The 27,034-nt window shown below is 40.5% G+C and overlaps 1 protein-coding gene across 5 annotated transcripts in view; it reads right to left on the reverse strand.

Annotated features, from left to right (window-relative positions):
* Positions 1-5,930: 5,930 nt before the first annotated feature.
* The window catches only part of PLEKHH2 (pleckstrin homology, MyTH4 and FERM domain containing H2), a 124,112-nt gene continuing 103,008 nt past the window's right edge, over positions 5,931-27,034 (reverse strand). For 3 of the 5 annotated variants that reach the window (XM_059134614.1, XM_059134613.1, XM_059134612.1), the window contains 6 exons: positions 20,884-21,025; positions 15,959-16,104; positions 14,708-14,837; positions 12,185-12,271; positions 9,008-9,145; positions 5,931-8,031 (listed from right to left, as the gene is read on the reverse strand). In XM_059134614.1, coding sequence (XP_058990597.1) covers positions 7,846-8,031; positions 9,008-9,145; positions 12,185-12,271; positions 14,708-14,837; positions 15,959-16,104; positions 20,884-21,025 — 829 coding nt within the window. In that variant the 3' untranslated portion in view covers positions 5,931-7,845. Of the gene's footprint in view, positions 8,032-9,007; positions 9,184-12,184; positions 12,272-14,707; positions 14,838-15,958; positions 16,105-20,883; positions 21,026-27,034 lie in introns of those variants that run through there. The other 2 variants (XM_059134616.1, XR_009344814.1) reach the window with 2 other exon arrangements.

Raw genomic sequence — 27,034 nt, forward strand, 5'->3', positions numbered from 1 at the left:
GGGATCCAGCCCTGCAACCGCACATCCGCCTCCCTGCTCAGCAGGACGCATGCTTCTCCCTCTCCATCTCCCTGCTTGTGTTCACTCTCTTGCTGTTTCTCTCTGTCAAATAAATACATAAAATCTAAAATAAATAAATAAATAAATAAATAATAAAATAAAAATTTTTAAAGTTCAACTATATGCCAGGGAAGTCTGCTCTCTCTTCAGTGTCTTTTTCCTCCCCAGTAGCAATGCTCTGGGAATGGAGGGCGAAACAAACTCCAGAGCTGTTTTCTAGTGATTTACTAGAGGCAAAGAATATTTGTGATTTTAGTATTTTCCAACTTTCTGCTTGTTTAGTTGTTTTGGGGTTTTTGCAATAGCGCATCACTTATTAATAAATTAATAAGCCAAACGCATCTCCATGATGCTTCATTTACTTTATCTCTGAATCAATAGTTATTACTATATGCGAGAGTGCTACACAGAGTATGGAATGAAGAGGGGAGAAAGTCAAGATCCCTGCACACAACTAAGTATAATAACCCAAAGAAAGCCAGTGCTTGCTACTTACTATTCTAGAGCGGTACCAAAAAATCACATCATAAGAATAAGAAATTATTGGGGCTCCTGGGTGGCTCAGTGGGTTAATCCTCTGTCTTTGGCTCAGGTCATGATCTCAGGGTCCTGAGATCAAGCCCCGCATCGGGCTCTCTGCTCAGCGGGGAGTCTGTTTCCCTTCCTCTCTCTCTCTGCCTACTTCTCTGTCTGCTTGTGGTCTCTGTCAAATAAATGAATAAAATCTTTTTAAAAAAATTTTTTAAAAGATTTTATTCATTTATTTGACAGAGAGAGATCACAAGCAGGCAGAGAGGCAGGCTGAGAGAGAGAGAGAGAGGAGGATGCAGGCTCCCTGCTGAGCAGAGAGCCCGACGCAGGACTCGATCCCAGGACCCTGAGATCATGACCCGAGCCGAAGGCAGCAGTCCAACACACTGAGCCACCCAGGCGCCCCCAAATAAATGAAATCTTTAAAAAAAAATAAGTAATTATGCCAAAGAGGGTTATTGAAACCTTCAGGGCAAGACCGTATTTGATCTATTTTGAATGCTCCATAGACCCAGCCTCTCTGGCCCAAGGTGTCTTGAGTATCCAAGGAGATACTCTCCTTACACCTTTCTGCCGTTTGGCTTGGTGTAATGGTGTGATGTTCAAGAAGATGGGCTTTAGATGGACTTAGATTTCTGTTCTGATTCAGCCACACTGGCTAAGTTGCCTCATTGCCACAGTGGGTAAAACTCTCAGTATCTCTGAGCCTCATGTAAAGCAAGGGAAATGTATGAATTTGAAATGAAATAAATATATGTGACACATGAATTAGGTGTGGCTGACACATTGTAAGTTCTTTGTGCTTGTTATTATCATGTTGTAAGCTACTGATCAGCAACTTTGAACAAAGAAACACAAAGATCACATTCCTGGAAATGACACAAAACATTTTTTTAAGGAAAGAAGAAAGGCATTCATGTCATAAAATCTTTGGGAACAAAATCCTTCCAACACCTAGGTGCATTTTGAAGACATAGCAGACTATGTCATGGGATGTAATGGGAGACCAGTTCAATAGAGAGAGGATGATCGCAAGGGAGTTCATCTGTCACTGAATCAGCATCTAATCACTGGAGCTAGCCTGCCTATAAGCTCACAAACTGGTGTGGGACAGAGGGTAATGAATTATAATAATTTGAGTTCTGGAACTTTTGAATGTTAATTAGGAAGCCCTGTTGATATGAATACCAAAAGTACCTAAGCCATTTGCTTGCTATGTGCCAGGCACAGTACTAGCATCTTAAAGGTATAATTGTTTGGATAACTGGGATGGAAAGTGGAAGAAAGAAGCCTGGTAGCAAAGAAGGTAGAAGTTGTCTGGCTAGGCCCTGGTCACCAGCACTGGTTCAGAGGTCAATCAGTGGATTCTGCTGATCTCATTGAGCAGATGAGCTCCCTTTTCCTACCCTTATGCCTCCTGAGGCTTCATATATGGACAAAATAAGTGGCCTTCCTGGGTAGATGAAAATTGTTCTTAAGGTAGGAATATATAAAGATTTGAGCTCCCCTACTGGATCACCCCTAAAAGACTCAAGGATTTCAATAGTAGTGATACAGGAGAGGAAAATTTTATGATGCTTGTTGGGTGAAATAAACAACAGTGCAGACGGACGCCTGGGTGGCTCAGTCGTTAAGCGTCTGCCTTCAGTTCAGGTCATGATCCCAGAGTCCTGGGATCAAGCCCCCCCGCCCCCCCAGCTCAGTGGGGAACCTCTTTCTTCCTCTCCCACTCCCCCTGCTTGTGTTCCCTCTCTCGCTGTGTCTTTCTCTGTCAAATAAGTAAATAAGTAAAATCTTAACAACAACAACAGTGCAGAAGAATAAAGATGTATGCAGAGTGTGTTTGGGGAATTGTGAATGGTTGAGGCAGAAGCATTTAAAGGGTCTGGGGTGGCTACAGTGGGAGAGCAACCCAGGCCGGGCGGGTAGAATGGGCTTCGTGGAGGGATCCTGCAGTCTGGATTTTACTGTGTTGTTGTGAGAAATCAAATATGATTTTATTTTATTTTTTTTAAAGATTTTATTTATTTATTTGACAGAGAGAGATCACAGGCAGAGAGAGAGGAAGGGAAGCAGGCCCCCCGCTGAGCAGAGAGCCCCATGCGGGACTTGATCCCAAGACCCTGAGATCATGACCCGAGCCGAAGGCAGTGGCTTAACCCACTGAGCCACCCAGGCGCCCCTCAAATATGATTTTAAAATAGGGGTGCTCCATGGCTGGACCTGAGTTTCAGTGAGGTAATTTTTTGCAGATGTTTGAAGGATGTTTTGGAGTCTGGAGGTCCACATGGAGGCTATTAACAATAGCCTAGACAGTGACATAGTTTTCACATTTTCCCCCTTGTTTTCCAAGTTATATAAGCTTATGGTAGGAAAAACTAGTATATGGAAAAAAAAGGAAGAGGGTGGCCTCCACCCATTACCTCCAGGTGTGGGAGGACGCTCCGGGGCCGGCCCTTGCCGCGGGAGCGCTGCCTTCATGGAACTATCTCGGTGCAAACCCTCAAGTGTCTATAGTGTACTCTTGTTCACCTAGCGATTTGCTCCTCAAAAGAGTCTCCGGAGAGAGAAGAGGCAAACATTGCTGTAAGCACCTTTGAGGCTCCTTTACCTGTCCTCAAGCCGGGAACGGCGGCAGGGGGGTAGGGGAGGCCCAGGGTTTTGGTAATGAGCGAGTGATCGGGCAATCCAAAAATCTCAATCCTGTTTAAAACCGGCTCGAAACTGCAAAGAAAAAGTGGGAGTGATTACGATGAAACTTCAGTTTAAGCAATTGTAAACGTAACTTTCCTTTTGTTGTAAAGTTTAAGTGCTTAGGTTTGCTCGTTCGTTTATTTCAGTGATTTCCAGGCTTCATGTTTGTGAACTGCCCGTTTATAAGCACCGAATCTATACTCTCTCCCTTAAAAAAAGAAAAAGAAAAAAAAAAAAAAAAGGAAGAGGGTGAAAGAACACACCCTAGAAGCAATAACTATTAAACATTTTGGTGTATTTCACCTAATCTGTCCGCATAGTAACTAGAGAGTTAATTAACATTCTGATTTTAACACGTGTTTTCCATCTCAATTTTTAAAAATCCATCATAAACACAACTTTGATGGCTGTATAATATCCCACTATACAGGTTTCTCATAATTTATTTAAGCATTCTCCTCACTGAGCTTTTTTCAAATTTTCATTTTTTGAGAGAGAGAGCGAGCACACATGCTGCATGGGGGAGGGGCAGATAAGGGAGGAGCAGAAGGAGAGGGGCTGAGAGAATCTTAAGTGGGCTCCTCGCTCAGCTTGGAGCTGGACTCGGGCTTGATCTCACGACCTCTACGTCATGACCTGAGCCAGAATCAACAGCCGGATGCTTAATCAACTGTGTTGCCCAGGTGCCCTTCATATTGAGCATTTGAAGTGGTTCAGAGAAAACACCAGAGTTGGGCCCAGAAGAGCCTTTCTCTTGGATTGTTCAAACTGGAATTAGGAAACTCAAGTCATTCCCCCTCTGGAGGAAATTGTCATGTTTTCTGCTGAAGAAGCTGTTTTGTCGATAAGTTCCTTATGTATCCTGGATATTAACCCCTTTATCAGATATATGACTTGCAATTATTGCAATGACTTGCAATTATATTTTCCCATTCTATTTTTTCCCATTCTACAGGATGCCTCTGTTGTTTCTTTTGATGTGCAGAAGTTGTGAAGTTTGGAGTTGTCCCATTTGTCTATTTTTTTTTTTTTTTTTTACTTTGTTACCTGTGCTTTTGAAGAGTTGTCTGATTTAATCAAGCCACCAATGTAATCTACCTTCAGAAAGGGTTGCCAACCTCCATTCACCCACCACTCCCACTGAGTAGATTGTTAGCAAAGTGCTGGAAGGAAGGGAACTCTGTATAAAGCATTGTGGTGAATATGTGCATCTCGTTCTGGAATTATTCGCTAATGGATGTTATCCTGGTGAGCAAGTTTTTGTTTCTTGACTATTACTGGACCTAAAATTACTTATAAAGGATACAATGAAGACTTCAGATTGATGTTGATTATCAACATGCCTCCAGAATCACTGTGACTATGTTTGATACAGGTAAAATTAAGTTCAACAGGTAAAATTACGGCATACAGCACGTGTGTATTTCATCTCTTAAACCCAGCTTCCATCCAGGACGATCCATCTCTTCTCTATAGCACCCACCTTCCCACTTAAGTGTCCAAGAGAAGCCTGAGTCTTGGTCCCACCGGGATAAGGATGAATCTTACTTCATGTTAAATATCTATGTGTGCACTCTAATTTGTAGGTTTTTTTTTTATAAAGATTTTATTTATTTATTTGACAGAGAGTGAGGGCACACAAGTGGGGGGAGGAGCAGAGACAGGGAGAAGCAGACTCCCTGCTGAGCAAAGACTCAGGCTGAATCCCAGGATCCTGAGATCATGACCTAAGCTGAAGCAAATGCTTCACCATCTGAGCCAGCCAGACTCCCCTTCATTTGGAGTTTAAAGTTAATCCTGTAGCAGTAAGATCCCTTTCTTCTTTCAGGTAAAGGAGAATAGGGAAAAGCAAGAGGAGATTCCATTTCTCTATGAACTAGTTAGCAGAGAAGCTACCTTGTTGTTCCTGCCCCTCACTTCCCTTCCCTCAGTCCCCACATTCCTGGAGCCTTTGGTCCACAGCAATCAGCCTAGAGACTCTGCCCGGGGGTGGTGGTGGGGGGGAGTCCGAATTCCATGGCGGCTAGGAGTAGGTGGACAGGTGAAATGTGTTCTCGGCATCCCAGGAACACTTCAAGTCTTTGTCTAGCAAAATTAGATTATCTGTGGTGGCTAATTCTTCAGGATTATACTACAATACAATTGGGTAAGTGCATTATTCTAGGAACCTGGCCACTACTTACTTTTTTCTTTGGCAAAAATTTCCAAACAATCAATTAATAAGCACATTTCAAACAAAAGACTCTAAGTGGCGACTAACTTTTCTTGTAAATTGAGAGTTAAATTCATCTCCAGGCTAGGACACTATTTGACTTTAAGGACACACACATAAAAAATCCAGAACATATAAAATAAATTTTTAGAACACAGTCCATTGACCCTCCTGTATGAAATAAGCTACTTACGGGACTTATTTCTCCCATGATTTATACATATTGTATATGTCAACATGCATACATGATCTTAAAATTACAATTTGCCAAACGGCTTCCTTTTATATGGATAAAACAAAGCAACACCGAAGACAAAGCATGAATGCAAGAGAAGGAGGTAATAACTGCCATTTTCACGAGTAGCACACCTCAGCTTTGACAATGAAAACACTAGGTACTTCTTGAAGACTGTTCAAGAGATAATGCTCAAAATGGGTTTTGTAAATCATTTATTATGATTGAAAGGGAAGAAAATGATAGGAGACAAATATTACAATTAAACATGGAACATTATTCTCTTGTAACCAATCATAATAACATACTTTGAATTTTTTAAATGGCTATATAAGCAATTTCCCAGAAAATAAAATTTTCACATCATCAGTTACAGAAAATTGATTTCTTTCCATCAAAATATTTTATCTCTGTTCTATCAAAAATAAATGCCAAGTATAAGGTACCACCATGTGAGCTAAGCCTTCACTACTTGCTCCAATTAGAAGATCTGGAGGGGTGTGTGCTTACCAGATGGTGAACTAACTACTGCCTGAGAATAAAGCCCGCACACATATGTAAGCTGTGCCATGCCTCTGCTCACCAGCTCGTGATTATTGAACAGTTTTCTGGGAACCAAGAAACTCTGTTGTATCCCAGCTTAAAAACTCCCAAGAGTCATCCCAAACTGGTAGCCAGTTTATTCTCAAAAACCAACCTGCTTTTGCAGTGAGTAGTTGTGGCTCAAAGGATTTAGAGGAAACAGTAAATGGAGATCTACTTCTATGAGGTTTTTTTGACCTTTTTTTGTCATTGCCAATAAAGCCAAATCTTAGCTGAGCACTGGACTTCTTGGCTCTGCCCTTTCTAAGGATGCTAATATGAGATGGGATTATTTTCAAAAGGCTTAGTGTGACAACAGTACATTGCCATAGGGTGAAAGCAGCAAAGAAGAAAATATGAAGGCTCTGCCAACAAATTAATTCAGCAGCTAATATTTTTTTTCAAATTGGTTAAAAAAGTACCACACACAAAGTGATAAATACATGTGCAAAAAATAAATACAAATTTTCTATACATAAATAAAATTAAGTATACTCATGATTACTATTGCAATTAAACAGTTTTACAATATAATTTTCATGTCTTATCACAGTTTCATTTTTATCATGAATACTAACTACTTTGTTTTGACACATACTGGAATGAACTGCCCACTTATGTAACCTAGCAAAGTAGTACATTTCTAGACTTTCTCAACTAAAATTCTACCTCCTTCAACAGAAGATTTCTCTTTTCCTTTAAAAAATATTTTGAGAATTTATGTTAAAACTATAACGAAAAAGGCCTATGGGAGGGCACAATGGAAGAATTGTCTTTGCTTTCAAAGATATTATTTAACAAAGTAAGGTCAAGATGACCCAGCACCAAATGCAGTGAAATGTGGGCAATATTCCAGTGAACTCGGGCTCTCCAGTAATAGCCAAGGAATGTGGGGAATCACTGTCTTGTTTTGAACTTTACACTCCAGGGATCTGAAAAGGTGACAGAGTATACTTTCTAATACTACACAGGAGGTTCTGGTTACTTCCATTTTCTCACCATGACTCACAGTGCTGGGTTTACTGCACTTGCTCTAAAAATGTACCCCGAAACAGCCTCCTGCAGCTGTTTCTAACACTGTATGCTCTAATTCTTTCCAGACCCATATCATTAATTAAGCACACATTTAATTACAGTACTTGATTTTTTGGCAGTGAGCATTTCCAAATAATCAACTGGCTTGCCAAATGAGAGTTTGGAATCTCCCTTTGCCAGAACATTTTTTTTTTTAAGACAGAAAAAAACGACATCTTGTAAGATGTGTCTGCTGGCAAGGCACAGAGGAGGTGGGAAAAAAATGACTGAATTTTAACCCATGTAGTCTAAGAGAAAATCAGCGTGTGGGCAAATTTTGTGTTTATGTTTCGTTAGTCACGTGACTATTTAAGAATCAAATGAAAGACACCCACATATTTTAAAAGTTTGGAATACCAGTGTGTGGGTGCCATGTCACCAGGTATAAATGAACTTATTTGCAGCTGATGCAGCCATTGCCCAGAGGACAGGAGTGAATGTTCAGGCTCCCGAGCTTTCAAAGTAAAGTGGGTCCTTTAGTCGGTCTGCTACTTGACAGAAGGGGCTGGCTTCCCATCGCCCTGGCTTCCGGTCCCCGTGTCTGGGCTGAGAGCAGCGCTGGAGCAGAGAGGTGGTGAAATGTTGCCTTTTGCTGATGGAAGTTGTTTATGTAACTGGCGATCAAAAGAGTGATTTCAAGAATCTAAAACAAGAAAAATAGAACTGTTAGTGCTCCAGAGAAGTTCTTGTCACTTCCAAAAGAGTAAGGGGCTGGCCACAGGTAGTCTCCATTTGCAAGTGCCCAGGCTTCCAGAATTCCCTTCTCTCCAGATCAGTGAAGTGCTTACATGTTCAGCACATCAAGGCACTGACATATTTTTTGGCTGCTTCAACCAAAAAAAAAAAAAGAATGAGTCTTAAAAAACAATCAAATTTAGTGGCAATATTAAAAAATGTGATGATAGTGCAAGTCTATTGATTATTTTAAAGCCACATCTGTGTATAAGTGAATTAAGAAGTCTACGGCATCGTATCAATTTTTTTATTTAAATAAAGTTCTAAGTATGTCTCAGTGTTCAGTGCTTACTGGCTAACTGCCTTCACTTGAATGTCTGCCATTTGAAAAAAGTTGCCGGCTCTAAAAAAAAAAGTAGTCTTTTTTGGTTGACAATTTTAAGACAAAGTTTTAGGAAACTCAGTTTCTCATTCTTTTTATTAAAGCTGGAAATACATACTAAAATGTAGCCCTTGTGTTTATGGTTTTTGCTTACAGACATTAAAATTAAGAACAAGTAACATCTTAATTATAAAACCTTATTCTTCTCACTAAGAAGTCTATAACATGAATTATCCCATGTAAATAAGATAATATGTATAGAGCACCTGACAACAACTTACATGAAGACCACTTACTTTGAACTTCTGTATACCGGCACTGGGCTAAAGATTTTAACAATTGCAGCATTTAATTCTTAAGCCAAAAAAAAGTAGGTAGCATCATATAATTTTTTAGGTGAAGAAACCAAAGCTTAGCAAGATGAGGTAAGCCAGAATTTGGATCTAGAATTGTTTGATTATAAGTAAATCTGTTTTCCCATCTGCAACTTAGTTATTGCACATACATGTTTTAACATGGAAAAAACTAGTATAAAAAAGTTACTAGAAAGTCTTCTACTCACCTTGGGTTTTGCCATGGCAAAAAGTAACTTCTCTGTTGGTTTGTCCTTTGAATGTGTATTGTTAATTACTATCATAAAATCATCTTGATGACCTCCAAAGGTCATTAGACTCTTGTACACATAGCTGACTATTAACCTCTTCAAAGAGAAGAAAAAGTTAATATCATATACTTCTCCTTTCAAAGAAAGATGAGAAATGATTAATAACATTTCCATTAAAATGCTGATATTAATGAAACTAATGTAACATTATGGGCTATCTATACTTCGCTAAAAAAGAAAAATGCTGTTATTAATTATATATAATAAAAATTATTTTCTAATATAAAATCTTATGATTCAAAATAGTAATATACTAGTTTTATGTAGCCACATCTGTGTAGCCACATTTACCTTTGTAATTAGAATACAGTTTGACTCTGATACTAATAACTCACTGTGGAAAAATACAAAAAGAAAATACAAAAAGAAAATAAAAAGCACCCATATCCCGGCATCCAGTGGAAAATCCCTATTAATACTTCGTATGTGCCCTTTAAAATTTCTCTCCAGGGCGCCTGGGTGGCTCGGTGGGTTAGGCCGCTGCCTTCGGCTCAGGTCATGATCTCAGGGTCCTGGGATCGAGGCCCGCATCGGGCTCTCTGCTCAGCAGGGAGCCTGCTTCCCTCTCTCTCTCTCTGCCTGCCTCTCCATCTACTTGTGATCTCTCTCTCTGTCAAATAAATAAATAAAATATTAAAAAAAATAAAATAAAATAAAATTTCTCTCCATATGTATCTATATTAGGTTGAACCATATGAAACTGATACTTTTTAAGGTAAAAAATGGTCAAATATTGGCAAATCCATATGGTTCAACTTGATATACAGATTTTAATATAAACAGAAATAGTATCATGTATATTGTTTAGGATTCCACTTCTTTTTATTTTTTTAAAAGATTTTATTTATTTATTTTACAGAGAGAGATCACAAGTAGACAGAGAAGCAGGCAGAGAGAGGAAGGGAAGAAGGCTCCCCGCTGAGCAGAGAGCCTGATGCGGGACTCAATCCCAGGACCCTGAGATCATGACCTGAGCCGAAGGCAGTGGCTTAACCCCCTGAGCCACCCAGGCACCCTCCACTTCTTTTTAAATGTAATAACGAATCATGAATATCTTTTCATGACAACAGATGTCCTTGTATAACATCATTTTAAGTGATATGATAGATAATCCTTTTTTTAACCAATCTCCTATTGCAGGAGATTTAAATCATTTTTTATTTGTTACTATCTTAAATAATACTTCAGTGCATATTTTTTGATACATTTCATAATACCCAAACCTAATTATTTCTTTAGTTATACATCTCAATAACCAGAATTGCTACCTGAAAAAAGTAAGGACTATTTTGAGAATATTTCTAACCTCTCTGGAAAAGTTACACCCAGTTACATTCCCAGCACTGCAGTCTTGCTGACACTAGATACAATCACTCTTTTAAATCTCTGCCAACCTGACTAGTGAAAAGTAGAATCTCACTGTTTTAAATTGAATGTATTTGATTACTAGCGAAATTAACATTTAAAAATACATTTGTATTTCTTCTTTGAAGAGCTTGGCTCATTCATCTACTGGTATGTTTATCATTTCCTTATCGTTTCGTAAGGATATTAACCCTTTGCCGTATGTGCTGCAAATATTTTTCCCTTTCTGTAGCTAAAACAATTTTAAAAAATCAAGAAATGTAAAGCCTATAGGTAAAGGAATCAATCTACATATCTAAGGATTTGCTGGCAAGACTGTGAGCAGGCAATTCCAGAACTGAACCCCCACAAGCTGCAGCTGACCAGTGTCCACCTCCTGGCCTCGATGTCCATCCCCCAGGATCTAGGAAACTGGCCTACTTACTTAAGGTAACTCAATACTGGTCTACAATTTTTTTTTTTTAAGATTTTGTTTATTTATTTGAGAGAGAGAGAGAGAGATCACAAGTAGGCAGAGAGTCAGGCAGAGAGAGGGGGAAGCAGGCTCCCTGCCAAGCAGACAGCCCCATGTGGGGCTTGATCCCAGGACCCTGAGATCATGACCTGAGCTGAAGGCAGAGGCTTAACCCACTGAGCCACCCAGGTGCCCCTGGTCTACAATTTTTTGTTGACTTTAGGTCACTGATTTTATAAACTATCTTCAAGTTACCCATTCAAGAACTAAAAAGCATTCAGGAAATATAAAGCCCTTCAAAAAGATTCTTTTTTTTTAAAGCAATTATAAAGAGAGACTACTGTAACACTAAAGAATAGTTTGGTTTCCAAGAAATTCTTGGTGATCCCTGACTATAGCCGGGCATAGAAGAGCCCTTTACACCTACCAGGAGAATTGAACAATTCCTGTCTGCCGGGTTTAAAAACAAAAGAAAGAACATATGAAATAGGATAGAAAGTAAAGCAAATTTCAGATGGATATATAAACCTGGAGAAAGCTGTTTGACTTCAAGTTTAATCATGTAAAAAGCTCTAAAATACCACATACGTACAAGTGAACTGGTAAGTAATATTACAGAAAGTTACAGAAATTGTCACAGAAGTGTTAGGGACACCGAACTTAAACTTTGGTAAATACAGTTTCTACATTAATGTTATCTTCAAGACTTTCCTTTTACACAGGAAGCAATCTTCCTAACAGGATAAATGAAGAGTTGGTTTGCAAATTCATCTGTGTTTGGAGAGTCTGGGAAGCTGAGTTGGTTTAGCGTCCGACTTTTGGTTTTGGCTCAGGTCATGATCTCAGTGTCATGACACTGAGCCTCGAATTGGGCTCCGCGCTGAGCTCAGAGTATCCCTGCAACTCTCTCTCTCCCTCTCCCTTTGGCCCCCGCCCCCCCACCACGCACACTCTCTCTCTTTCTAAAATAAACAGACAAACAAATGGGTAAAATCTTAAAAAAAAAAAAAAAAAACCTCAAAAAACCAAAAACAAATACAACTGCGGTTGCCGTTAAGTCATGGTATCTTAATATTTTCTTCATAACACACTATAAAACCTGTCTGGTCTTGTTTTAAAAGATTAAATTACAATTGCAGTTGCATTTGTAAAATGGCTATTCGATACACAGCATTAGGAAACATGTTATCTGTGGATGAGAAAAATCCTATGAAGAGAGTGGATGGTACCCCGAGCAGTGTGAAACTTCATCTTACCATGGAGTTGTACTCTAAGAGGCTTAAACCATCCTCATGGATCGCCAGCCACGTGAAAGTGCTCCCAAGTGCCGATGGAGTTACAGGCTGTGAAGAGGAGCAAATACACCATATCATAAACTCTAAGCAAAATCACAGAAAACATTTTTCCGTCAAAATGCAATGCCACATTTACAACAACAATTTCATATTAAAAATCTCTTTGGGGTGGAGGAAAAAAAGAAGGAAATAAAACTTGGGGTGAAATAATCTTTCTTGGGGCGGAGGCAGTATCACGTAATGGAAAGAGCAGTGAATCTGTTACCAGGAGATGTGGGTCTGATGTCCAGATCTGACATTTATTAGCTGTGCATTTGGACAAGTTACCTGAGGCTCAATGTTCTCATCTTTAGCATGGGGACAACAATGTTTAATTTTATTTTTCTTTTACTTTAAGAGGCTAATAGTTGATAAACTAGTAGGGTTTCTACGGTGACCAAAATCCTAATGAAACAAAAAACGCCGATGTATTTTCTAAGGTGCATGTAGTGCTTTACATTGGTGAAGGGTTAGGATTACAAATCCACACTTTTTTGAAAGTTTATTAAATCTGATATTCAATGACTAATAACAATAGAATAAAAAGAAAATATGAAACTGTGTGATGAATGTAAATTTCCCCTAAATTTCCTATGGTAAAAAAGCAATGAAATTATATTAATAAAGAGGATCTCACCACGAACCTCCAATTAAAACCCATGAATGTTTTTGAGCATTTTACAATGACTGCTTAACAATAACAGAATTGAACAAGAACCGAAATTCTAACAAAAACTTAACTACTTCTCTTAAACCTTATAAAAGAAGTTGAGACTACAGGGGCACCTGGGCAGCTCAGTCAGTTAAGTGTCTGCCTCTGGGTCAGGTCCTGATCTCAGGGTCCTGGGATTGGCCCGCACTGGGCTCCCTGCTCAGTGGGGAGTCTGCTTCTCCCTCTGCTCTATGCCTCATCCCCCAATGATGGATGGTGCTGAGGGTAGCATAAAAATGTGAATGTACTTAATGGCATAGAAATGTACACTTAAAAATGGTTAAAATGGCATATTTGATGTTATATATATTTATCTCCCCTCAAAGGGATGTTGTTAAGCAAGGAGATGTCTTCATAGCAAAAAGGAAGAAAAGTGAGCAAAGAAAAGATGCTTCTCATATAAAATGCAAATGCTACATATTATTTAGTAATATTTCTGTGCTAAAAGCACTGAACATATGATCAAAGATGGATATTTAATATTTCTTCCAATGCTGAAATCAGAATTAAAATTCATTGCAAAATGCTGCTCCACAGTTCAAATCTAGTTGTTATATTTTTAGAAGACCTATGTTCAACTCCTTGCCAATATATTAATTTTAGAGACGTTTAAGCGTACTGATGTTAATGCCCATTTACTTAGTATACAGCTTCCAGGGCCAGAAGCAAATCATTTCTTACCTTTCAATGGTACAGTCACTCATGGAAGCCAGGATAGCCTAGAGTTTACGCTTCCAGTCCAAACTGGAAGCCATACGATAACCTAGAGTTTACGCTTCCAGTCCAAACAATCATGCATAGATGACGAGACTGAGGTCCCAGGAGGCTAACTCACATGCCCAAAGTGGCACAGTGATTCAGCAAACATTTATTCAGTGATACTTATGTGCAAAGCCTAACGGTGAGCACGAGAGGAGGATTTCAGGGTCAGTGAGACCTGTGTACCACCTATTAGTGAGGACCACTCAAAACGTGTATCCCTTATTAGTGAGGACAGACCAAGCGTGCGCACAGATCAAACACAAGACCACAACCCTTTCAGGAGCCTGAGAGAGTATAAAGTGACATGGTTCAGTAGGAAGAAGCAGAATTTAAAAGTACAGTTCTTTCTGGGGTCCTGGGCTGCCCCCCTGCCCCACTGCCAGCAGGATCCACCTCTCCTTCCTCAGTGTCCCCACAGTGCTCCGTCCCTGTCCCTCTTAACCCTGTTCACCCATAGTGCTTGTTTTCCAACCTGTTGTAACACGGGACTGTGAGTTCCTAGAAGTTTGGGTATAACCCATCTGAAATCATGGGCCTCTGGATCACTAGGTACATAATGTTTGGCAAACAGAAGTCACTAAATACTAAATACTTGAGCAAATGAGTGACAGAGTGAAGGACAAGTAGGTGAGAGGCTGCCTGGCTGAAGAGTAGAAAGGTGGTTGCCTTCAGTCTGCTGGTGAGCCTATGGAGTGTGAGTGACTTACGTGAGGGGCTGGGGACCAGGGACGGGGCAGGGAAGGTAGTGGGGCAGAGGGCACAGATGGAGAAGCTGCTGACTCCCCTGCCCTTCTTAGGGTCCCTTCATTGTTTTCTTTCCATGGTTGGGAATTTCCTTACTCCCTTTTTGGAAGCCAAATCTATTACACTTGGGGGGGGACTGTGGTCACCGTTTGGCTTCACTGAACTGAAGAGAGTCAACTACACATGAGGAGGTTTTCATTCAGCATCTCCCTCCCGTCCTTTCTTACTTTTGCAAGAAACAACTTGGCTCCAAAGAATGGCCACTTCCTGGCTACTGTCAAATAAATGCGCACACAGTCAGCAACGCTGTGTCCCCGGAGAGCCATCCATCTGGTTGACAGTCGCTGGCAGAGCTGCCTAAGAAGAGAACAAAAACATCAGCAGTGTATTGGCCTCCCAGGGCAAAGCTCTGCTTGAGCCAATCGCAGGCATGACCGGGACACCCAGGTGTCACCCAGGAGGCACAGTTATTTTGTGGTTCCCATCTTGCCACTGTCCACCCCTTGTCCTTTCAACTGAATTCTCATACTATTAGGGCTCTCAGCATGACTTACGTTCCCCCCCTTCCCCGCCCCCAGTCAGGCAAAGTTAAAAATTTTCTGCTACACTAACATCAAACCTTAGAGTAAATTAGACTACAAAGGTAACTTCTCATGGTAATAACTTTCATTTTAAAAGAAAAGTACAGAACATTGAGACCAAAGAATGGATCCTCAACGGTGGTCTCAACGGTGGAATTTTAGATGCTGCCACTCCCTGGCTTGGAGAGATGCTGGCTGTGGGGAAGATGCCTTAAATAAATCACATGGCAACCTCTTACTCTATATAAACCAAGACTGATCTTAAATGTTTCCATTTTGGAAAACTCACGGTGAATTGGATTTGCCTCTATTTCTCGGTTGAATCAGCTTATCTTTATATATTCTCTAAAACCAAAATTCTAAACCAGTTGAATTTAATTAAAAATTTATATTTAAAAAATGGAATACCCTAAGAGATAAAATGTTTTGGTACACTTCATAAAATTATAAACGCAGTACTGGCCATTTCCCCCTTTTTTATTAGAAGGGTTAATTTGGGCAAGAATGAATGAGATCAAATGAAAAGGAGATCTTCTTAATTAAGGTAAAAACTTTTTCCTTAAAAATACTTTAAAAATAGACTCTCAAGTTTCTAGGCCCATCTTAAATGAAAAGATCTATAACCTCTTGGGATTCAACAGCATTAAAAAAATCTTAAGAAAACTGTCATGTAAAAGAATTTTCATCTTGGGTCGCCTGGGTGGCTTAGTGGGTTAAGCCGCTGCCTTCAGCTCAGGTCATGATCTCAGGGTCCTGGGATCGAGTCCCGCATGGGGCTCTCTGCTCAGCAGGGAGCCTGCTTCCTCCTCTCTCTGCCTGCCTCTCTGCCTACTTGTGATCTCTCTCTGTCAAATAAATAAAATCTTAAAAAAAAAAAAATCACGAGTAGTTGCTTACCTTAACTGCTCTTCAGAAGAGCCGTCTCTGTATCTTTTAGGATAAAATTTTTCTATGACTTGTTTTAGAGTTTGATTTGTTTTGCACTGATTAGTAACATGCCCTGCTGGAGTTGAAAAGGGCCTTTCAAAATCTCCGATCTCCACCTAATTGGAAATCCAAAGAGAAAATACAGGCTATTGAAGAGTTTTTTAAAAATTGGGTTTATTCTTCTAAACATTCTTTATATTATATAAATCTATTTGTCTTGATTATGGTGATTATGGAATTTATAATCATATATAAGTATAATTGGTAAGATCTAAATGGCATTTGAATTCTAATTTTGAAAAAAAAATCTGTAATTCAAACATTTCCACTCCATTTCTATGCAAACCACTCTTAGTTAATGCTGTCATCTAGTAGCATTTCCTAATGGTCACTAATATTATTGCCCATAATGGTAGAGGGCAATTTCTCATTTTTAAGATACTATTTTAATCAATAATAACAAGGCAAAATGGAGGCTAAAAATAAAAGACAAAAAATATTTTTAAGCTATGAGAAATCTTAAAAAGTATTATTTACACTTCCTAAGGGTCTCTATTGAATATAATGGAGTAAGAGCTATATTCTCATTACTTTCCTCCTAGATTTTCTGCATAAATCATTCTGTATCCATCCCCTTATTCTGTTATTCTGGGAATAGAGCCGTCTATTCCTCTTTCTCCCTGAATGAAAGAATGTTCAATCATTACCTCTATTAGTGAGGCTAAACAGATGCCATTCTCTACCGACCCATCCATCTCTCCATCCACTCATCCATCCACTCATTCATCCAAACCTATGATGAGTCTCCATTACGCGTCAGGCGTTGTAGTAGGTGAGGTGAGATTAAAAAACAACAACAACAAAAACAGCTGAGCACAGTTTCTACCTTCATGGAGTTTGTGGTCTAGTAGAGGAGACTGAACTTGTTTATACTTCTAATGACTTGTGTCATGTGCCTTACACTGGGTACCGCAGAGGGCTCCAGGAGGGAGATGGAATGGGGCCTTCAGATGACTATCCTACTGAACATTCAGATCCTCATGCACAGCACTCCCCAACAAGCAGATGGAGGGATCCTTCCAGACTTGGCGGGGTCTCCATCTTAAGAGAGCCCTCTGCCTCCAGGTAAGCTGTTAGCACAACCAGCCTCTGAGACTCTGACCTCTGTTGCTTCTCTTTTCTAGCTCTTAATCTGACCCACTGCGGTCTAAATTCCTCATCTGAACCTTATCCTTATAGTGTGTTCTAGCTAACTAGGTCTCTGACCCAGTTTCTTACTTGTTGGTTTCTTGGCTTGGCCCTGCTATTCAGCTCTCATCCTCATCTCCTACCTCCTTCCCTAATTTACTCACACCAAATACAAGCTGTTCATCTGCTGTTTAAACATACTAAAATCCTTCCCCCCCCGAGCAAGCTTTTTACTGTCCTCACCGACCACCAGGTCATACTCAGTACAGGTACCTGTGAAACCTAAAAGCAAAATGTCACCCCCAGGGAGATGGGAATTGGACAAACAATCGTTACAAAAATTGGCCATTCGGGGCAACATTTCCTCTTAAGGAACCCTATAGTGGACTTTGCAAGCTCAGCGTCCCCTCTCTGGCACCTGGCATACCGTGTGGCTTAGAATGAGCACATACATGTTTGCAGAATAACAGAAAAGCAGCTCAGGGGATTCCCAATATGACTCACATCAACATTACGCCCTACCAGACACTATGTACAATGATTCACGGTTAGCTCCAAGAATTTCCCAAGATGGAGAATATTGACAAGGACCTACAGAAATTCAAATCTACAACAGGAATAACTTTTCTTCTACAGATCTCAGATGAGTACATTTCATTTGTCTTCACAGAGAGTACTCTAAGGAAATGGGAAAGTGGTATTACCTAAATTTCCTTTCATGGATGGAGAAATTATACTCTTTAGTTAGTAACATATTCAGAATTTTCTAGGTATACATATAGTCTTACCTCTCCACTCCTTCCTCTAAAACATGTTAGAAGTCTATGTCTCCAAAGTATATTATAATTTTTCTTGGAGAAACTTCCTGACAAAATTAAAAGTTGAAACAAGAAGACCAACTTAAATTTTAGCAAAAATGAGAGTGGCTTTAACAGAGACTCTGTGATTTTAGAGGATAGGGACAAGAATGACAAGTGATAGGAAATTATACCTAATCCTAACACCAAGAAAATATATGGCCTATTTTTCTTTTCTTCAGCTTTTCATTACTTGCAAAAAAAGAGGACCCTTAGTGTAGCACAGATGCTTTAAATTTTGGATGAACATAAACTTGTTACAAAAGTGAACTAAACAATCAACTACTCATTCATCCAGTGGAGAATGGATGACGTGTAAGGCACTGTGCTAGGTACAAAGATTAACAGGGACAGCCCTTTCCCTCAGGGAGTCTACAGTCAGTGGTACAAAGCCAAAACAAATCAATAATAATAAGACAGTGAGGTAAAGACAGTACTGGGCAGGACAGGACGAAACCCCCACGTCTTCAGGAAGGTTTCCTGGAATAAGTGACACCCAAGATGAGAATGAAAGATTACACTGAAATTAACAAGTGAAGGAATGGGGATAGAGATGTTCCAGGGCGGAGCACACAAACAGGTAAACCTAAGAGGTAAGAATAAGTGAGCCGAATGCAAGTCAGGAAATTGTGCAGGGAACCACCATTTATGCTTTGTTGGAGCATAAATGTCAAGGCAGGGAATATTAACAGATGATGCGGGAGAGGTAGGCAGAATCTAGAGATGGATGTCCTTCTGTGTAAATGAGGGCAGGAGAGAGCTAGCTAGAGACATGTGTTTGCTAGATATCCACCCCAGTTCTTAGTGTTACCACACAAATTACCATGGCACAGCTTCCAGGCCAAGGCCTTAAGAAGATGGCAGCCTCCGGGGCACCTTGGTGGCTCAGTGGGTTAGCCTCTGCCTTCAGCTCAAGTCATGATCTCAGGGTCTGGGATCGAGTCCCACATTGGGCTTTCTGCTGAGCCGAGAGCCTGCTCCCCACCCCCCGCCCCACCTTCTGCTCTGCCTGCTTGTGATCTCTTTCTCTCTGTCAAATAAATAAATAAAATCTTAAAAAAAAAAAAAAGAAAAGGAAAGGAAAAAGAAAATGGCAGCCTCCATTCCTTGTCTCTCTTTTGGGACATTGCTCTGCCATCCAACCACCATTCTGTGAGGAAGCACACACAGCCCCATGAAGAAGCTATATGCGGGTGTTGTTGCCTACAGCCCCAGGAGAAGTCCCAGCTAATAGCTGGCATCAGACACCCACTGTGTACGTGGACGAGTCTTCGTTCACATGGGTGGACTCCAGCCTGCAGCCACAGAGTTGCAGCTGGCCTTCGAGTTAGGCGAGCTGGTGCCATATGCAGCACAGACAAGCTGTCCTTACTCATCTCTGCCCAAACTAGTATTTTAAGTGACAGAGTCTTGGAGTTATTGCTTATGTGGCAGTAGATAACTGAAATGATCTCTCTAGCATCTGGGTGGAGGACAAATCTGTAGGGGACCAGGCCAGAGAAAGGATCACGAGTCAGAAGTCTGCCGCAGGAGGGCTGGTAGGACATGATGGTGGTCCAAACCACAGCAATGATGGCCAGTGTGCAGATGAGTGAAGAGGAGCATCTATCTAAAACTTAAAATGGGGGGACACTGTGCCCTGTCGGACCAGGTGAAAAGGAGGACAGTCAAAGAGGATTCTTGGACTCAAAGCTTGCATGGGGGTCTGTGCAGAGACAGTAGCACAGTGAAGACAGAGAATGTGAAGGAGAAGGAGAGAAGACAATTGGTTCAGTTTTTGCTATGTTGAATTTAAGGAGCCCACGAAAGAAGTGAACTGGAGAGAAAGGATTTGGGTATCATGGGTATCAATGACAGCTGGTAGATAAAGAGATGTCCTGGGATAGTGTGCAAAGTGCAAGGACCAAAAACCTTGGGGAATCTAAGCCTTTGTCTCAATGATGTATCATAAAGTTGGCTTAACATTTTTCTTTAATTAACCTCTGCACAGACTCAGGCGCAGTGGAGACTGTCAGTTGCCTCTAATGACTATTCTCTCCTTCCTTCTGAGTAATAAAAACCTTGACTTTAGCTGTGCTCCTTGCCACCCAGCTAAGGTCACATTTGCGCATCTCCCTTGTAGGCTGGCAAGTCCATATGAACAAATTTCAACCAAGGAGACGCAAATGCAATTGTTCTATGTAACTTCCAGAAAGTTTCTCAAAGACAGGAAGGTACGCCCTGCTTCAGATCTTCCTCCATCATGATGCCTGGAACACTGATGTAATAGCTGGAGCTCTAGCAGCTCTCCAGGACCATGAAGAGGACATGCTATGGGAAGAAGGATGGAGAGCAAGGATAAAGTCCATGCTTCTGATGACTCTGTTGAGATGCCAGCATGCCTATCTCTTTGATAGGCACTTGAGAGACAAATATACTTCTATTTGGATTAAGTCATTATTAATTTCTGTGTGTGTGCTTATAAAATGCTGAACTTAATCCTATTATTACAATAGGTAAACCAGAGAAAGTGCACTAGCCTTTTCAAAGCTGGTTCTTATTAGATTATTGAATGATTTCAGTATGGCACCCTCAGCCCTGCAGCTCTGCATTCAAACTCCTTTATTAAATGCACAGCCTAGAGGGATCCTTTCAAGGTAATTAAGAAACTAGGTTCCATGAGGAATACTGTCTCAGTATTCAGCAATTCTGAGTCAAACTGCAATTACAATGCCCATAAGTTTTAAAGTGTCTATCATAGCCGGGTGAATTTAAAAAATTACATTATACACTGTTTTGATACATTTAAATCAGTGTAGAAATTAGTATTTTACCTTAACTAAATTTGACTCTATATAACACGGAACTTACCTGAGCTAAAAGAGCTGCCATTTCTAATGCCAGGTCCTTGTTCAGAGGAAAAAGTCCATTTATTATTTGATCATTTGTCTGATACATTAACAGCAACTTTTCTCTATCAGTCTCTCCACGAGCTTGCACTGAGAAATACAGTCTAAAAAAAGCAAAAATTTTTCATTAAATGGTATTCTTACAAAGGAAGAAAGTCAAGATGAATCCAGAGGACTGATAAGGGGTTATTCTAATGTAGTTCCCCAAGTGATACAAACTTAGACCCTTACTATTTGTCAGTAATCTCTGTCTCTGTTTCATGCAACATTTTTGCAGAGGAAAAGCTGCTTTGAGGTTGAGGAATGCTTCTATGCTATTTTTTTTAATGTCCTAAAACACCAAATCATTAGATTTTCCTCGTTGCCATACTTTAATATCGGCAAGACTACAGAGTGGCAGGAAAAGAGAAATTTCAGTCCAGGATGTGCGAGGTGTATGCCCAATTGGCTTTAAGTGGATTTTCAGCCCTTTTTTGCCCTATATGCCTGCAGGAGAGGGCACAATAGCATCAGTTATAACATCTTTTGCACTAATTATTTCCACTGCAGGGACTGAAAGGGCGGCAGGTCAGAATCTCTGGGAAGCATGGTAAGTGTACTCTGAAAAGCCCTTCCTTCTCATGATTCTGATAATTCTTCTCACCCACCACATTTCAGAATCACTGGCCAGGCAGTCATTCAGCGTTGTCTCTGGAAAAAACAAATCCTAAGCCCTCCTCATCTGTGACTCCGTGATGACAAATTGTTAACTCATAGAAGACAATGGCTGGCAACAGAAACAGATTCTAAATTCAATGCGATCAGCAAAGTGATATAAAACTAAGAGAATAAAGATTTTAAGATGAAAGCCCTCTCTGTTTGGAATAGTTTATATCTCCCCTTGAAGTTAAGAACTATGTCTTATATCAGCCACAGCAACTTCTTTCAAGACACGTCTCCAAAGGCAAAGGAAACAAAAGCGAAAATGAACTTTTGGAACTTCATCAAGATAAAAAACTTCTGCACAACAAAGGAAACAGTCAACAAAACAAAGAGGAAACCTACGGAATGGGAGAAGTATTTGCAAATGACACTACAGACAAAGAGCTGATATCCAAGATCTATAAAGAATTCCTCAAACTCAATACCCCAAAAACAGATGATCATATCAAAAAATGGGCAGAACATATGAACAGACATTTCTCAAAAGGAGACATACAAATGGCGAACAAACACACGAAAAAATGTTCATCATCATTACCCATCAGGGAAATTCAAGTCAAAACCATATTGACATATCACCTTACACCAGTTAGAATGACCAAAATTAACACGATGGGACAGGAAACAACAAGTGTTGGAGAGAATGGGGAGAAAGGGGAACCCTCTTACACTGTTGGTGGGAATGCAAGTTGGTGTAGCTACTTTGGAAAAATGGTGTGGAGATTCCTCAAAAAATTAAAAATAGAGCTACCTTATGACCCTGCAATTGCATTACTGGGTATTTACCCCAAAGATACAGAGGTAGTGAGAAGAAGGGCCATCTGTAGCCCAATGTTCATAGCAGCAATGGCCACAATCGCCAAACTGTGGAAAGAGCCAAGATGCCCTTCAGGAGATGAATGGATAAAGAAAATATAGTACAAATATATAATGGAATATTATGCAGCCACCAGAAAGGATGAATACCCACGTTTTGTATCAACATGGATGGGACTGGAGTCAAGCAGAGAAAGTCAATTATAATGGTTTCACTTACTTGTGGAGCATAAGGAATGGCATGGAGGACATTAGGAGAAGGAAAGGAAAAGTGAATTGGGGTAAATCAGAGGGGGAGATGAAGCATGAGAGACTGTGGACTCTTAGAAACAAACTGAGGGTTTTGGAGGGGAGGGTGTGAAAGGATGGGTGAGCCTAATCGTGGGTATTAAGGAGGGCACGTATTGCATGGAGCACTGGATGGGGTACATAAACAATGAATCTTGGAACACTGAAAAAATTAAAATTAAGATGTTAAAAAAAAATAACACACACACACACACACACACACACACAAAAGAACTATGTATTACCCGTCACTGTAATCCACAATCCACTCGGGTTTCACTAAGTTCTTAATGAAAATTTGAATTGATACTATAGCTAGGAGGGGGAAAAGAACCAAATGTGCAAATGGCTACAGGCAAGAAGAGCTAAAGTGCATTTTCTATTCTTTCTGGCATGCCTAGAAGAAGGAATCTGGGAAGGGGAAATGGAGCTCTATAGGAAAAAAGGAATCCCGGACATGAAGAGGGACTTGGACAGAATGTGAAAAGGAACCAGAGAGTCACAAAAATGATCAAGAGTCAGAAACTCAAATCCACGGTCTTGAACAGACAAGGTGCCAGCAGAATATGATGTGAATGTCTCCAATATGACCAGCTTCCAGGCACCCTCAGTCCTAAAGGGGCCTGCAGCAGAGGAAGTGGGCTTCTGTCCTGCAGGCAGGGCCCAGGTCAGACAGCAGGGGTACTTGCAAATGTCCACCTTCTCACATGACACCAGGAAGTGGAATGCTGTGGGATGGAAATGTCATCACTACGAGGCCCAGTTCCGCTACCTCGATGTGGAAGAGCTCTCAGGACTGCTGACGGACCCTTTGTTTGCCTCCAACTGGCTCCATATTTCATTCCTAGAAGCATGTATTTCCTGCTGTTGTCTTTCTCCTCCTCTTGTTCACTTACTTCCTTCATTCTCCATTTACCTCCCCTTCCCTCTTCTGTCTGCCATGGTCCACTGATGACACTACTGAACAGTAGTCGTGACCCCCCTTGCCTGCTGCCTCTACGGCGACCGCCTCAAGTCATCTGCTCAGAAGATACCATTCTGCAAAGCCTTCTTCCATATTCTGACAGTGTCCTGCACATACATATACACGTTATATTCATAGTAAGAGCCAATATGGATGGGAATTTACTGTGTGGCTGGCTCCAGTCCGGATTTACATTTGCCCAACTTAGTCCTTCAGAAACCCCAGTAGATACTGTTTGCATTTCCATTTCATGTAGATGGTACCTGAGGCACAGAGATGGTAAGCGACTAGCTCAAGGCCACACAGTGAGTAGGACAGCCAGGACTGTAACCCAGGTGGTGTCTCTCCAGAGCCCCTGTTCTTCACTTCTCTGCTCTAGTGTTCCTGTTACAGGATTGATTACATTGCTAATATTTCATGTCTGTCTGTCTTTCCCTGTAAGCTGTAAGATTCTGAAGAGTAGAAGAGTTCTTTTCACCTTTGAGTCCCAGGGCTTCGACAGGCCCTGGACCTGGTGCACAGTGAACAGATGTTTACGGCATGAGTGGGTAAAGGAATGGGTAGTTAGAATCACTAAATATAGGAATTATTTGCCAAAAAAGCCTGGAAAGTCCCCTTCTATAGCCTTGGGTAAGTGACCTAGCACTCTAAAGCTTCAGTTTCCTCATCTGTTCAGATGGGGATAATTTGAACACCTGTCTCACTGGGGTGCTGTTGGGACTACATCACAAGATGCATACAAGGAGCTCAGATCAGGGTCTAGAGTGTGGTAAGTGGTCAATACATGTTGGTTATTATTATTACTGTTAGTATTATTATTAGGATTCTTCTCTAGTGGTCTTTGGAATCACAATACTCTCTTCACTCTGGATTTTTTTTTTTTAACAGTACCAATGACCTTTATTGTTTGTAATGGGAGCTGGAAGAAGAGGGGACATGACAGCCCCAGCTTCGGGGGGGCAGCTCCAAAGACCTACTCTGTCTCCGTCTACCAAAAAGCCATTCTGGAAACTTTTTTAGTGTGAACACACCTGGAAGAAATGGGATAAACTAGATGACCTGTCAAGATGCTTCTTGGCTTAGGAGCCAATGGATCCAGGTGCTAAAGACAGCAGAGATGGAAATGTTCATCTGTGCTCCAGAAAAATAACAGTCACAAAGGACTACTGAAAATAACTTCCATTTCATAGGGTGGGGGAGGTAGAAAGAGTTGTCTTCTTCAGGGAAGGACCCTTGCCAGTTTTGTTCTGTGAAAAACGTGTCTTGACTTTGGCGGTTTCAAACATGCACTAAGAAACCAAACTGAATAAGCAGCTTAAACATAAACAGAATTTAAACATTAGTTTCCAAGTGGCTGCCTACGAAAACAAGTTCAAGTGCTATTAATTGGAACTTTAACCTATAAATCTAAATAATTAAAATTCCATTAACTTACTAAATATTAAGTACAAATTCCATGATAGAGAGCTGGTGTCCAGTTTCGCTTATTACAGTGCTGCTTGACAGATGGAGACTCAAGTCCTTGGCCGCATGATAGGCCACAGCCCGTTCCCCTCCTCACTGTGTCACTGGAAATTAGGACTCATTGTCTAAGCTATTTATACATACATGCAAAGTGTGACCATATTCAGAAACATAGTACACTCTCAGAGCTGTGGCTACCCAGCCATTTCAAACCTGTGTTAAAAATTAAACCTTTTGGTTGAGTTGCTTGCTTTTTTTCCTACTGTCAGATATTGTCATGGGGCTTTTTTCTTTTTTTTGGACAAGGCAATCTTTATTATGCAACAAACTCTCTTTGTCCTTTCTAATGGCATTTGCTAGACTTGGAGTATTATTCTTATCTGTGTTTCAGACTACCTTTCTCCATTTCATCCAAATTCGATTTGGGTTCCAACCATAGCCATCACGACAGAATTAGCATGTATTAAGCGTTTGTAAATTATGATCAGGAGTTGTCTTAGACATGGAAATAATTCTATTTAGTTCCAACAAAACGTCAAATTCCTGACCCTCTCTCCATATTGACAGATGGCAGGTCAGGTCCGAGAGTTGGCTTTCTTCCACAAAAGGTAAGATTGAAAGACAGCAGCAATGGGGACCTCTAGGTAGTGCTTCTTGGAACTCAGCACACGTAAGAATCACCTGGAAAATTGTTAAAACGCAGACTCCTTATGCTCAGAGGTTCTGTTGGACTCAGTAGGTCTGAAGTGGGCCTAATAATTTGCATTTCTTTTTTTTTTAAGATGTATTTATTTATTTATTTATTTGAATGAGAGAGAGGGACAAGCAGACTCCACTGAGTACAGGGCCCCACGCCGGATTTGATCCCAGGACTCTGAGATCATGACCTGAGCCAAAATCAAGAGTCAGACACTTAACCCACTGAGCCACACAGGTGCCTCTAATTTGCACTTCTAATGTATTTCTACGGAATCCTGAAGCTGCAAGTCCAGGCCTGCACTTTGCGCTCCGCTCCAGCAATCACAGAACAAAATCATCTGGAAGGACCAAGTCTTCCATCCTGCTGTCCCTGCCTATCACCAAAGGAGCACAGATAAAGGCTACCATCAGTGGACAGCAGGTTCCTCCAGGTGCAGAACCTACTAGATCTCCATTATCTAAGTCATCCTGCTTATCTCCAGGAAGCATGATTTTAAAAACCTGAGATACCAAAGCTTAACCTTCACCTTCCTATTACTCAGAATCCTTGCAAATCACAGTTCATGAGCCCCTGTATAGAGAAGCTCCAGTGGCTCATGACCACCATTTATTCAGATCAAAGGAAACTGTTCAAACATTCAAACAGTGGGTGGCCTTGAATGGCTGGCTGTCTGAGAGGAGGCCACAATACGAACGCACCATATTTGTTTTACCATTCCCCTACTAAAAAACATGTGGAGTCCCTCCCAACACCTACTTTTCACTGTTATAAAATACACGGCAAAGAAGATACTGGGATGTACTATAATACTCTCGTTCACATACGTGGGTATTTCTGTGGGACAGATCATTAGAAAAAGAAATCCCCAACTGGATCAAGGCTATCAGACTCCTTACGTTATGCAGTGTCTTTACTTCTTACACTCCAGTTTTAGGTCTATGAACATCTTCTAAAAGTTGACCTCTGAAAGAAGTAACTCTTAAATCAATCATTCCATCAGTAATTCTCTGGTTTCATATCTTAGATTTCTTATTTTATGGGGTATGGGATCCACAAAAAATTAGCAAAATACCTTTTTTTTGTACAGTTAATGTACAAATGTTCACTGGTCAGTGAACACTTTTTACTAAGTACTACCTTCTGCTAATACATGGAAGAGCAGAAGATATTTGAAAAAAC

Source organism: Mustela lutreola, chromosome 9 (assembly GCF_030435805.1).
Source record: "Mustela lutreola isolate mMusLut2 chromosome 9, mMusLut2.pri, whole genome shotgun sequence".
Lineage (NCBI taxonomy): Eukaryota > Metazoa > Chordata > Mammalia > Carnivora > Mustelidae > Mustela > Mustela lutreola.